The sequence below is a fragment of the Leuciscus leuciscus genome, assembly GCF_965113295.1.
Source record: "Leuciscus leuciscus genome assembly, chromosome: 20".
Taxonomy (NCBI): Eukaryota; Metazoa; Chordata; class Actinopteri; order Cypriniformes; family Leuciscidae; genus Leuciscus; species Leuciscus leuciscus.
This window is the reverse complement of record NC_138744.1, coordinates 16,756,471-16,771,421: the sequence shown is the minus strand read 5'-3', so window position 1 is coordinate 16,771,421 and position 14,951 is coordinate 16,756,471. Positions and strand designations below refer to the sequence as shown.

The following is a 14,951-nucleotide window of genomic DNA, read 5'->3' as shown; positions in this document are numbered from 1 at the left end:
TAAATGTAAATAATGTATTATCTATAAAAATAAAAAAAAGGTAAATGAACTTAACTCAGATCACTGAATCATTTTCTCTATAGTAGAGGTCACATGAGGCTGAAATGGCTTTTTTTTTTTTTTTGCTTTTCATTTTGGAAGAATGTGAAATCAGCTGCACCTGACCTCTTGCTATTTTAAATCAGATGTGCTTGACTGATTCTATATTTGAGGGCATTTAGTTGTTCTCACATTCAGCTTTGCTATTTATCATACAACCGTTTTCATGGCAAAAGTGTAGTGATCATTTAGTGATTGTCGAACACGACTGAATGATTTCAAGGAGCACATTTTCATTACGCAAAAATGCAGGTTATAAAGGTTTATTTTCATCATTTTAGTGCATGTTATCACTTCAAGAAAACCAATTTAAAAAACAGAATGTGAAAATATTTACATATATACCAAATATAATGCTGAAAATAATGATGTATGAACCGTTTAATTATGGTCTGACAAATTAACAAAGAGGTTTGGAAATTTGAGTCTGGAAAAGAGGAATTTTGAAGTTGAAAATGAGTTGGAACCCTGTTAAAGGATTGGTGACTGGTCACAGCACCACACATATACACTTTATGTAAATATGCTCTATTCTGTTTTGTTCTTTTGCGTAGCTTGGTGAATGTATGGGTAAATGGATAAAGATGCCAAATATGTCCAGCATTTTCTGAGCAATAACTGACTATATAATGTGTGTTTCTCTGTCATCAGACTTCGTAAGGAGGGCTACACTGTGCAGGTGAATGTCAATGACTATCTGGATATCTACTGTCCTCACTACAACAGCAGCCAGAGAGGTGTCGCTGAGCAGTACGTGCTCTACATGGTCAGTTATCGTGGTTACCGTACGTGTGACCCGCAGCTGGGCTTCAAACGCTGGGAGTGTAACCGCCCCCACGCCCCGCATGCACCAATCAAGTTCTCGGAAAAGTTTCAGCGCTACAGCGCCTTCTCGCTCGGCTATGAGTTCCACGTTGGGCACGAGTATTATTATATCTGTGAGTATAGTGTTTTGTAACAGCTATTTACATTACTGTATTATAGTATATGAATGTCTGACATGTTCATCAAAAGAAAGAAAAAAAATAATTCTGCTTAAAAAAAAAGGTTATTGTTTTGGAATTACAACATTATTTTAATAACAATTAAGTACATCATCACCCTTCCCAAATTGTCATTATTATGTGAATATTAATTTAAATTGGTTGCCCTGCCTTTAATGTTGATTTCGAATAATAAAATAAATCATTGTATTTAAATGTATTATATATTTATAACTATAAAGTTCATAAATCGGTTTATTTACATCACTGTATGTAATATACAGTAAGTGCATAATAATCCACATTTACATAAACAATGCTAACTCTATACACTGTATCTGTAGGACCTTATGCTTGCATTGTCATACAAGTTACCATTTACATCCAATAGTACAAGCTTCTTTTTAGATACTAGATAGTATTACTTATTTAAAGCTTTTCTGTGTTTAATATTGCAGACAATTTTACAGAATATTACAGTATTTCTGATGACTGACAGATGATTGACATTTTCTTGTTTTTTTAGCCACACCCACTCATCACCACGGGCGGAGCTGCCTGAGATTAAGAGTGTATGTCTGCTGCTCAACAGGTATCGACCTCTATCCGTCCATCCATCCATCAACTCATCATTTCATCCATCCATCCAACCATTCTATTTTTCAGTCAATTAATCCACCTGTCCACCCACCTCAGTCCAGTTTTCTTTAACTCTACTATCTGTCTTTCTGAGGATTTAATCAATCTGTTTACACAGAAGGCACTCTCTCTCCCTCTCTTTCCCCAATAGGTTTCATGTCTTAATGTTGTTTTTTGGCACTACAGTGATTCCCAACCAGGGATACGCGTACCTCAGGGTGTACTTGAAAAGATTTTGACTTTACTTCGTTAAACTTACTCTACCATTCAAAAGTCAGTAAGTTAATTTTTTAAAGAAATTAATACTTTTATTGAGCAAAAATGCATGAAATCGATTAAAGTGACAGTAAAGAAATTTATACTGCTACAAAATAATTCTATTTCAAATAAATGCTGTTATTTTTAACAATCTTTTCATCAAAGAATCATGAAAAAAATGTATCACTGTTTCTAAAAAAATATTAAGTAGCATAACTGTTTTCAATTGATAATAGCAAGATCAAAGTAAGAAATGTTTCTTGAGCAGCAAATGAGCATATTGAACAGATTTCTGAAGGATCATATGAAACTGAAGACTGGAGTAATGATGCTGAAAAATTCAGCTTTGCATTCACAAGAATAAATTATAATAAAAAAATTTAAAAAAATAAAAAAGTTGTAATAATATTTTGCAATATTGCTGTTTTTACTAAATTTTTTGATCAAGTGAATGCAGCCTTTGTCAGCATAAGAGACTTCTTTTGAAAACATTAACAGAATGTATCAACCCTAAATTTATGAAGTAGTGTAAATAACAGAAATTGTCACTTATTAAAAAAAAAATATTATGGAGCCTTGCCATGGGGGAAAATGATATAATAAAATATAACAAATTAAGATTTTGTTTAATTGTTTTAGCTCAATCGTGGCCATGAATTAAGTTTTTTTTTTTTTTTACACGTATTCATATATTCCCTTGTTTTAGTAAATCGTGGCCACATTGTACTAATTCATTCCCCCGTTTTAATTTATATTGTGGCCATGATTTAACTAAAACGAGGGAACGAATTCTTCATCTGTGGCTGCGACATACATATAAATTTTTTTCTCTTGCATGTCATGTGTGGGTCTCTGTAAATTATAATTGCTTTTTATTTAAAATGTCTTGGCCAATTGAAACTATCAAGCTGAATGCAGTTAAAAACTAAGAGTATATAAGACAAAAACAAAGATTGGGAAACACTGCTATAAACCATTCTATTGCTCCACCTCTGTTATTTCTTCCCCCTCTCTCTCTCTCTCTCTCTCTCTCTCTCTTCCTCTTCTCTCTTGTTTCCAGGTCCTGTCAGGATTCATGTTCTCTCAAAGTCAGTTTGCTGGCACTGAGTGTTATTTTAACCCCTCACCCTCTCTTTCTGTCAGTGCTCATGTTCATTAATAATATTCCAGCTCAGTGGATGTATGTGAGAGAGAGAGAGAGAGAGAGAGAGAGAGAGAGAGAAAGAGAGAGCATACTGTGTGCTGTCTTAACCTCTGCCCTCTATCTTGGAGTCTCTGAGTTCTTGTGTCAAGATGAATCTGTTAGTCTTGCTCAGTCAGGTCTGAACTCCAGTGCCTTGAGATCAAATATCTGAAGCAGGGCTGATGTATTTATCAAGATGTGGAAAACTACTAATGAGCTGATGAGTTGAGTCAGGTGTGTTAGATTAGAGAGATAACATGTGCAGTGATGGGGGGCATTTAAAGGCCCACCGACGTGCCTTGAAACTCGCAGCATTATTCAATGGCATGTGTTGACGTAATTTTCACTGAAACAGGAAGACAGGGTGGGACATATCGAACAGCTCCTCCTTTTTTTCAAATAGCCAATAGCGTTTCGTTTATATCGCAGCTCAGAGCCGTTGAGATAGCGAAAGCCGCAGTTTTCCTCCTAATCTCTAACCGTTTCTCCTCCTAATCTCCTCCACACCGCTTTAAAATATAGCATTCTGTGCAGAATTCAAATGAGTCCGATATGTTTTCTGGTATGCACCGACTTGCATATATCATCACTCATAAGAACATTTTATGAGAAGCTGAAGTGCAGAATGATGTCATTAAAATCATTGATGCATATTGGCGGAAATGAAAAACTGTAAGTTTTCCAATGCATTTTTAAAAGTTGGACTCAAACTTGATGCGCCGTCTTAAAAAACACAATGCTTGTAATGGTACACTTTACCATGTGGGGTTGGGGAAAAGTGGGGTTTTTTTGGTGCTAAATTTAAAGAAATGCTAAATACCAAAGCTAAAACAATAATAATAAAATATTATTTCAGAATATTAATTGGATTTTTCACAGTGCATTTGTTCTGAAGGCAAAACAATTAATTAAAATATTATCTGACAATTTTTTGCTTTCTGTTAAGCAGAATGTATTGTTGTCTTCCCACTAAGCATTTTACAATAAATACCTAAAATAAATATCAAAATAATATAGTTTCGAAGCAGATTAACAGAGAATAACCCAAACTATTCTTGAAAGAAATATTTTGGGGTTTTCTTTTTTTTCACAAAAGTATTTGCAGATTATTATTGTTATTTTACTGTTAAAATGAATGGCAGTCAAAAGAATAAAAATATGAAATAATCATAATATTCTGTAAAAGTGTAAATTGACATTGTCATCATTTTGATAGCCCTAAAAAATTCGATCAAATTTTCCTTGGGTCCCCTAGTGCTCACTCCCTTGACTGTTGATAGTTGTTAGACAAGTTGTCGACCTAGTAGACCACTGTTTCGTGATTTATAAAGCATCCCTTAGATGTAAGTAGCCTCCATCCAGTGCTGTATGACCTGGAGGAGCTTACAAATAAATTCTCAAGGCCTTTGAGAGCATGTATAAGATCCTTCAGAGAGAGGGGAGAGTGTGTGTGTGTGTGTTCTGATTCTCCTTTCATGTCTTCCCAGCATCTGATTCAGATGATGAGCCCCAGCCCACAGAGCCAGACTACACTCTAAGACCTAACATCAAAATCGATGACCTCGGTGAGTTACGCGCACACCAGACGGACCACACTGACACTTATACATATGCATATAAATCACTGACTAAGTTGACATTTACACCCAAGGTTTCTACGCCCAGATCTGTGGCATCCACACGCCTCTTGCGTAATTACACAGCAAGCTCATAAATCATGCGTGTGCGTGTAAGAGCGGATTTATTGTTATAAATCAAATTGGGTGTGAAGTTAAGAAGCTAAATCCACTTCATGTCATTTGAATGTGTAATAAAAATGCATATGAGATCAACTCTAATTTGCTTTTCCGGCGCACACGGCGTATACCAAACAAACACAGTAGCCTGTATCTGCTAACACACATCTTATGGGCAATGACTGACACTAATGAAGCCACAAGCTAAAAGGCAAACGAAGCGTGAGCTGCCTGGCTATAGTTAGCTTGATTAGCGCCGAGGCTAGTGTTAGCGCTGATTAGCAGTGGCAGAACTAGCCCTCCAGTTCCCAGCCGTACAGTCACATCCTGCACTTCCTCACCACCGCGGTAACCTGACTCAAGGACAGCGACGACCGCACCATTTAAATGAGAGAAAATAAATTGATTTGACTTCAAGTGTTTTTAAGGAATAAAGAGGCATCGATCTGTTCGTGTTTTTTTCCGAGCGTGTGTTTTGAGACAGATGGATGTGTTTTGGGTCGTCTCTGGGTCAGAGCCACCCAACGATTTCCAATAACTGGAATCTGAGTACCGGCTCTCTCCCGCTTGCTCCGATCAGGGGTTCAGTTTTCAAACAGGCCAGAGAGGGGAAGAGAACAACCGCAAGAGGCCAGCCGGGTCTCGGAAAGCCACACATTTCAGTACTGCTCCATACATCTGTGTCCAACAGACAAAAGAAACCCTGTCACTGATGTCCTATTAGTATTGACCAACTTAAAAAAAAACAATGGAAATTGTAAATTTCTAAAGTGCACTTCTACAAACAAATCAAAAGTTACTCACAAAACTGCCACATTAAACTCTAGAATGCTGCAAGTGCTTTTAAAAGAAAAGAAAAAAAATACATAAGCACTTACTAATTTAAATAAAATTGGATTCTGAAGTCGTTAGAAACATAAATTCTCATTTGCAGGATTCTAAATGTCAGTTCTGTAAATCTGCTGGAGCAGTTAGTCCCAATAATGGCAATGTGTTTTACGGGACGAAAGGAATTCATGATATTAGTACAGAGCGACTCGCACAAACACGCAGGCAATCACAAATACAGATGCATGAAACACAAAGGCAACTTTTATTTGGCCTTTGGGGAATAATACAGAACAAGAAGAAGATGTGTGTGGCATTGTGCTCGTATACCGTTCTCTTTATATGCTTTTTCTAACAATAACACAAACCATTTCCTGCTTGTACTCAGGAATATTGGTTAATTCATCAGTTAATGCAATAGACATCCTACACTAACAATGAACAATACTTTTACAGCATTTATTAATCTAAAATAGTATTAGTTTGTATATATACACCACCTTTCAAAAGTTTGGTGTCTATGTACATTTTTATTAAATGTTTTTTAAGTCTCTTATGCTCACCAAGGCTGCTTTTATTTGATCAAAAATACAATAAAAACGGTAATATTGTGAAATTATTACAATTTAAAATAGCTGTTGAAAAAACATTTTAATTTTAAAATGCAATTTAATCATGTAATGCAAAGCTAATAAATATGCTGATTTGGTGCTCAAGACACAGTTTTTATTTGTTTATTTATTAATTATTACAGTTGAAAACAGTTGTTCTGCTTAATATTTTTGTGGAAACATGATCTTTTTTTTTCAGGATTCTTTGACCACATTTATGTGAAATATAATTTTTGGGTAACAATATAAAAATCTGTACTGTATCTTTTGATCAGTTTAATGTGTCTTTTCGGTCTTTGCTGAATGTGTCTATATTTTTAACATTTTGTTATAGAAATCAACATTAGCTAATGTATTATAAACAAACGTGAATTAACAATGAACAACAGTTTATTTATTGACATTGACCCAGATTAACGAATGCTGTAAAATTGCTGTTAATTGTTTTGGGTTTTCTTATACCTGAATGCAAACTGAAACTTATGTTAACCATTTGAACCTTATTGTACAGTGTTACTACAATATTATATCTGACGCAAAGTAATGTGAGATTGGACTTCCCGTTCAGGTCACTGATAGGACAAGCTCATCAAATATCTCTGTAATCCATTCTCCAAACGAAAAACAACTTCACAAAGTCAGATGACACAACAAAGTACAAATTGGTCATGTGATTGTATCTGGCCCGAGTTGTGGATGTTGGCACAGAGTGTTGAATTCCAGCAGGTAAACATGTTCCAGAACATCCCACACAGATCTTCTCTCCTGCCTGGCATCCAAGGACTCCTGTCAATCAAACATTGCCCTGCCATAGTGGTTATAATGCACTTTATTTGCACAGTGACTTGTACACTTTTAATCTGACAGGTATTATTTAACAAAAGGAATATAAAAGGCAAAAAATACAGACTATAGAAAAAGATTTAAACAAGAATGATAACAATATTAAGTCTCATAATTAAATACTGTTGTGATTCAAATGTTAATTTAATGCTATCTGCGTAAAAAGGTGATAAAAAGAAAATTAGCACCCCCGATGTCTGTGGAAAAACTGTCACATCTTTTGTCTGAGTGGTGTAACATCATATTATTCCGTCAAAAACACACTCATGTGTGCGTGTCTGGAGATGTTTTTCTTTTGGCAGCCAATTTGCGTCACACACTGTTCCTTTTCACCTGTAAGTGAAGACGTGTGTTTATAAACTTGTCTGTCTATCACCGAGTCCCTGAGCTGGAAGACACCCGCTCGCAGTCGCAGACACCAACAAACCGGTTATGTTAGATGTTCGTCTCCGGTGATGATGTTGCAAAATTCCATAGATTATTTGGGCACATCGGACATTCCTCTTGTAGCTGATAATAATAGTTACATTTTAGTCTCTGTTGTGTTCACAATGAAGCTTGTCTACTCCACACTAACACAGACATCTTCAGAGCATACCTGGCTGAGTCAACTCCTTCCCTTAGGCCTCAGCTGGTTTTCTATACCTTAGTGAGTCACGCAACAATGGTGTCTAGACCAGCTGGTAATTTTGATCTGTCTGTCTCTCTCTAGATGACTATGATAATCCCGAGGTCCCTAAATTGGAGAAGAGCATCAGCGGTAGCAGTCCATCCAGAGATCGCCTTCTCCTAACTGTGGCATCACTTTTCTTCATCGCCCTCTCTGTCTCCTAGCATCCACCTTTTATCCGTCACCACACCAACGAGGCCTTGGGGGGGAGAAAGGAAGGATCCAGGGCCGATAATTTTGCCGATAAAAACTGGGAAAGGAAATAAATGGAACACTTGATGCTGCAGCAGCTTACGAAGTGTCAAGCACCAGCCCACAATTCAAAAGTTGTTTTCATGTCTTAAAAAAGCGACATACTTTTCATGTCGTGCAGACGATACTAATACAGATTTGAACACCATAATGAGAACTATGCCATTTCGGTTTCAATAGTGCAGATTGTATGTGTGTGTGTTTATGTGTTTGTGTGGCGCCTTCGGTGCTTGGGGGCGGAGTGGATCTTTCCTTCACTCTGAAGGTTTGATGGCTCCATTATCTGTGAATTGGCAGGTTAAGAGTTTAAAAGCGTCTCAGATTCTGTTGGATGTGATCTGAAAATGAAACCGTCGAGGAGCTCAGGTTTCTCTTCACTCGAACCCGGCAAAATATCTGAACCACCGTTTAATCCAATTCCAAAAGTGTTTGTTTCTCTCTGTGTGTTTCTGTTGCCAGAGAGACGTACAAACCGCTGGATGATCATGTAATTGCCGTCAGGGATGAACAGCAATATTCATTTGATGAGTTTAAACAAGTCTATAATAGAAATCTCGGACTCGAAATCAGTTCATTTTTTACTTTTTTATTGACGAGGCGACAATTTATAAAGCGTTAAAAAAAATCCAATTACATCTGATTCTTATTTGAACGTAACATGGTCACACATGAAAGCAGAGGCCGATATGGTTGTTCTGTGATGCAGAAAATTGAGAAAGAAGTGATTTTGCACGAGCGCCTGCACAAACGCATTAAACACAATGAGACAAACAGAAGCCAAATAGCTTTTTGTTGTTGTTTTCTTTCCTTCTTTCTTTTGATAAAAGGTGCTTTAAGTGTATGAGTGAGACTGAGTGAGTGAGTGAGTGAGTGTGTGTGTGTGTGTGTGTGTGTGTGTGTGTGTGTGTGTGTGTGTGTGTGTGTGTGACTGAGTGTGTGTGTGTGGGAGTGAGTGAGTGAGTGTGACTGAATGAGTGTGTGAGTGAGTGTGACTGACAGAGTGAATGAGTGAATGAGTGAATGAGTGAGTGAGTGAGTGAGTGAGTGAGTGAGTGAGTGAGTGAGTGAGTGAGTGAGTGAGTGAGTGTGTGTGAGTGAGTGAGTGTGTGTGTGTGTGAGTGAGTGTGTGTGTGAGTGAGTGAGTGAGTGAGTGAGTGAGTGAGTGAGTGAGTGAGTGAGTGAGTGAGTGAGTGAGTGAGTGAGTGAGTGAGTGAGTGAGTGAGTGAGTGAGTGAGTGAGTGAGTGAGTGAGTGAGTGAGTGAGTGAGTGAGTGTGAGTGAGAGTGTGTGAGAGAGCGAGTGAGTGAGTGTGTGAGTGAGTGAGAGAGATAGAGCGTATGTATGTGAGTGCATTAGCTCAGTGATGCTGGAATAATCTCCTCTAGACTTTATGGACTTGAACCGGAGATGGACACCTACACAAACACTGTACATAAAACACATGCATTTATTTATGTGTGGACGTTGTGGACGATCTCCGCTTACCACGCTGATACCCGTTGGATTCGGAAGAACTCCAAACCATCTTCAGCGGGATTGTTCCAGTTCGAACCGGTTGTCACTGCTTGCTACTTGACTTCTTTCGGTGGTGATCAGCAAGACCAAATGAAAATTGAGGGGTCTGGTGGTTATAATCCGTTTCTACGGCAACAGTTATTCAGCTATACACACACCTAAAGGCACTAGAGTCCAGCAGGAAACCAGAACAACACACATGAAAAGAAATAACAGCAATTACTGGCAACATTTCTGGTGACACTTTTGCCAAGAGTAATACAAGCACACAAATGCTACTGGGTGGGTAGTTATTGCATTCTTACGTGCTTTTCAAGGGATAAACGGCAGTGTATGCATCAATCATTTTACAACAAGGTTCAGAATTAAGGTTCTAACTCTTTTTACATTGACTAGGACCTTATCAAGATGGTAACGACATCATATCATGGCTCATGATAATAGCAACCAGCGCTGCTTCTCGCTCTAGAGACATGCAAATACTGCTTAAACTAGCAATGGCATGTGGTTTAGGAGAAATGATGTGTGGTAGAGGTTTTCTAACTTAGATTCATAATGGACACCTTCTCTCACACCTACAGGCTGTCTTTAAACAATTGATAAAGCCGTTTATTGTATCATTCTGCTATAATAATAATTTCAGTTTATGTGGAACATTACGTCTACTTTATATTCCATTACTATGGCTGCTGTGATTTCACCGATTTAGAGCAACTTCAGAACAAACTGAACACTAATTTGAATGCTCGGAATGATAATTTACAGACTTGAATCTACATTTAATTTGTTTCATGTTGTCTTTCAAAGTCGTTGGGTTGAGGATAAGTAGTTTTTTCTGCATTTGGGTTTCGGGGATTCGTTTTTTGTTTTGTTTTGTTTTTTTAGATGGAAAAATGTAATATTTCAGAAGAGTGGATCAGGCAAAGTATCACTCTTCAAATGTTGCACTTACAAAAACTTGGACACGAGAATTGTGTGTGTGTGTGTGTGTGTGTTAGACTGCAATTGTTAGAACTTGATGTTTGTTTTAAAACTAGCCTAAATGGCCTTTCAGTGTGTGTGTGTGTGTGTGTGTGTGCACGCGCAAAAGAATGAGAGATCAAAAGGTAATAAAGCTAGAGGACAGTGTGAATGCGTGTGTTTATGCAAGTTGTTTTCCATTGTTTATTATAGGCATTTTCTGTGTGAGTGGGTGTGAGTCAAAGAAACTGTATTGTTTTGGAGGAAACAACAAAAGCATTTATTAGTGTTGGAAACAACCAATTACAATCATGTTTACCTTCAACTGGAATGAATTTAAAGAACTTGAAAAAAGAAACTGTAAACTGAACAAACCATAACAAAGCTTATAATAATAATAATCATGCTAAAAAAACAAAACACCAAGCCTTTTGATTTGTTACACAACAACACAGTTTATGAACTCGTCTTTTTGGGTATTGAAATGTCCTTCTGAATTCGATCACTGTCTGATGAAACCAAAGGACTAAATATAATAAGAGTAGCCTACACAAACATTATCTCCCCCTCACTCTGATTCCGCAGCTGCAAAATAAAATGTAGTTTCAGGTTTCCCACTGCTGTCATCAAAAACAAGCCATACTTTTCCAATCTTGTAATCTCTTGTATTTTGTTCACTCTATCGTCTCTTTTGAATCTATTATCATAGTGTTGGTTATCTCTGCGCAGTGTGTGAGAAGCAAGCAGCCCGAAGATGAAGGGATTACTATCAGAGGCTGACCTGATGCTGGGACCCTCTTATCTAATCACTTCTTTATGAAGATGTTTCTACATATCAATCCACATTGCGGGGCTTGGCATGTCACTTTAAAAAAATATCCAGACCCATCCAAGCAATTTTTAAATCCTGTGCAATCTTTCTTGGGCCAACTTACACAGATAACTACATAATTGTCTGTGTGCAAGATTAGCCTACTATACCAGTTTATTTATTTATACAAAGTGATGTGCAAATTTGGTTTTTCTTTTTTAAAACAATACAATAAAAATAAAATAATTCCAATTAATCTCATAAAGCAGAATGAAAATTTAAACAGTATCAATCAATTCAATAAGTGTTTTTGTATTTATTTAAATTTTTTTCTAGTTATTTACACTAAAACAAATAAGCTGTTGAACAAACTTGATTATGGAAACCTTTTCCACAAAATTGAATTACATTTTTCCAACAAAATCTAATTTGTTTGAAATTATTTATTGTAATCTTGTTGTATGAACTTAAATTCATTTAGTCATTCCTGCTAGTTAAAGTTTTGTCAGGTTGACTACATTTAATTTTTGCAATGCCTAAAATCGCAAACATTAGCATTTCTGCTATTTTGACTCTAGTTGAATTATAGTAATTTGCTTTATTTCTAACATTAATTTAGACTGCGCTAAAAAATACATTTTATAAAATACTACAATATAAAATAATAACTGCAGTGTAATGTCTCACCAATCAACTTTATAACATAGTTATCGATCTTGGTGTGGACGGGCCTTAACTCTAATAATAGTAAGGCTACAGAATACATGTTGCTGAATTGAATTACAATAATTAGATTTCTCTCATCTTAATAGAGTGGCGCTTGATTCAGCGTGATGTGTTGAGACACAAACTTGTATAGCCTATGATGACTGACGTTCCGTTAATGACTCTCTGTGGCTTGGCGCGTGAGTAAACCGTCTGAACACGCTGTAACAATAACGGCGATTGATCCACCAGACACCCGGCCGCTGCTTTCTGCTACCGGCCACACCGAGCAGACGCTGACTTCATCTGCTGTGGGAACAGGACAAAGACGCCTCGTTAAATCAAATGATGGAGCAAATGAGTAAAATTCCCCTTGTTACTAGACCAGTACAATGGTGTGGACAGACCCAACAACTGAACATCTGTAGGCCACTGTGAAGTGATTATTAGTGCATGTAGGAAAAACTCAGTAACAAATAAGTTAAAAACAAATAAATAACGGCAAAGTTTAGTAAAGGGAGTCTGCATCTCCCTGGTGGTTAAATTCACCATGAATTCAAAATTGACGATTTTTTATAAAAAAAAATTATTATGAAATATTGCAGTAGCTTATAGCCTACTTATTATAAATGATTTATCCATGCACATCAGCATTTACTATATTTTTTTTTAATTAAAGGCACAATATGTATTTTTTTTATATATATATAAAAAAAATCACTATATCTATGTTATATATTTTTTTAAAGTTGTGTATTTACATTGTCCCGACAGTTCCAATTAACTTCTAAATCCAGAGAAATTAATATTTTAATTCGAAGACACGGACCGGACCGTGTCTTTATTTCCGTTTTGTCGCCGTCAATGCCGTCATATCCGTGTTGTCTCTGGTTTCCGCTCGTGCTGCCATGGCAACCAGAGCTATGAACCAGAGCCCTCTGATAGTAACCAAACTGACGCGGACAACTGTGTAGTTCGCAATGTCTATTTGCACGCTGTTGTTGTTTCGTTCAAACATTATGGACCATGGCAAGAAGACTTTGGATAAAAAAGGAGAACTAAACCTAGAATCAATATCAGCGCGGTGTTTTCGAGATGTCGAGAGCTCCTATGGACACTATAAACGAGAGCTCCACGTCCGAGACTTCGATAACTCCTACATGTACTTTATTAAACAGGTGAGCACATTTACATAAAACTAATCAAGGTTATATAGTTCAACAATGATAAAATGTTAGACTAGCTTACTGCTAGTCTCATACAGACAAACTAACGTTAACACATACATTTCAACACATTCAAATGCAGTTTAGAGTGATAGTGTAATGTTAGACCAAGTGAAACAGCGCTGCATTACCTCTCAAGTTTAATTTGTCTAATAAACTGACCTGTGAGTAGTAATTCTGCGTGTAGTTCGGTAGAATGGAATGTCCATATTCCTTTTATATCCGCGGGACTCGCATCGCGTTTGGAGCTGATAGCTGTCTCTTAGCAATCCCGAACTGCTTCATATCACAGTCATGATAAAAGCATCGATGTATTCAGTAATCCATATACATTATTAGATCGGTCGGCTTGACGTTGACGACAAAATCCATAATTCATAGCAAATGTTGCGTCATCAATCTACGCCTTTGTTATTGTAAATAGGTTAGCGACCCCTAGTGGAGAAAAAATCCCATACTGTACGTTTAACGTGCCCTTGTTGATTGGCGCAAGAGCAGGACCATGTGTCACTCATGATATCACAGGCAGCAAACCACAACAACGATCCAATCAATTCCCGATGGAGAAAATCAAGTCCCTCGCCACATTTTTTTCTTGTTCGAGAGGCCGTTTCACGCGGATATATCACAATAGGGAAGAAAAGACTATCGCAGCTTTTGTTTCATGTCGATTTAAATCGCTCAGCTGCTGCAGGACCTAGCAGAAGTAGCCCACAACCTTGAGGTAGGCCTAACTATCTTTGCTCATAGGCAGACAGTTCTGGTATCAGACAAGATATATATCCCCCCTCCGCGATGCCTGATCAAAAACCTATCGTGTTCTACGAATGAAAAGAGCAGAATGCTGTTTCCTCATTAATCAAAGGCTAACTGAAAACACAAAGGAACTTAAGTAAACAATTATGGTGACAATCTTAGCTTCGAAATGTAGGCTAATGTGATATATCCATTTCAGGATTAATTTTTTTTAATTTAAAAAAAAAAGCAAATGTTTATTGGTAAAATGTTATTTTAATTTCAATGCTGTCATTTACATATTGGTAAAATGACATTTAAAATGTCAAAAAATTAAAAAATAATGTTAAATCCTAATTTTATTTACAAACAATGCAAGTTGGCTTTCAATGAATCCTTTGTATGACAAATAACATAACAAAAGAACACAAAACACGTCATAGAATTTAAATGTCCTTCCTGTGTGTTTTAACCTATTCAACACACCTTTTTTCTTCCATACAAAAAACAACAACAACAAAAACAGCAAAACTTTAGAAAAGATTATTTCAAAGCAAAACTCATAAAAACAAGGTACCTCTCTCCGGCCTGAAGGTTAGTACTCCACAAATGTGTTCCAAAGGGTATATTGGAAGTATTTTAAGGGGCAGCAATAAACAATGTACAACTGAAAAATTCCCTCTAATGAAAATAAAATGTTAAATAAGACAATGTAACGGTAACATTGTCTCCATTTACATGAGATATAATTAAAATAAGTCATGGTTTCTTCAGAGCATGCATACATGATACTGTAAAAATGAGAGGGGAAAAAAGGCAAATAAAACAAACTTCTTTTAATCGATTGATGTGCTTGCTTCGTGATCAGTGCAGCTTCGGTTTGCCATTCAACTAAAAC

General features: G+C 36.8%; 1 protein-coding gene across 1 annotated transcript in view; it reads left to right on the top strand.

Annotated features, from left to right (window-relative positions):
* efna3b (ephrin-A3b) overlaps positions 1-10,748 on the top strand; it is a 55,354-nt gene extending 44,606 nt beyond the window's left edge. The window contains exons 2-5 of the mRNA XM_082149596.1: positions 751-1,037; positions 1,609-1,674; positions 4,650-4,727; positions 7,893-10,748. Of these exons, the coding sequence (XP_082005722.1) occupies positions 751-1,037; positions 1,609-1,674; positions 4,650-4,727; positions 7,893-8,014 (553 nt within the window). The 3' untranslated portion in view covers positions 8,015-10,748. The remainder of the gene's footprint in view (positions 1-750; positions 1,038-1,608; positions 1,675-4,649; positions 4,728-7,892) is intronic.
* Positions 10,749-14,951: the final 4,203 nt, after the last annotated feature.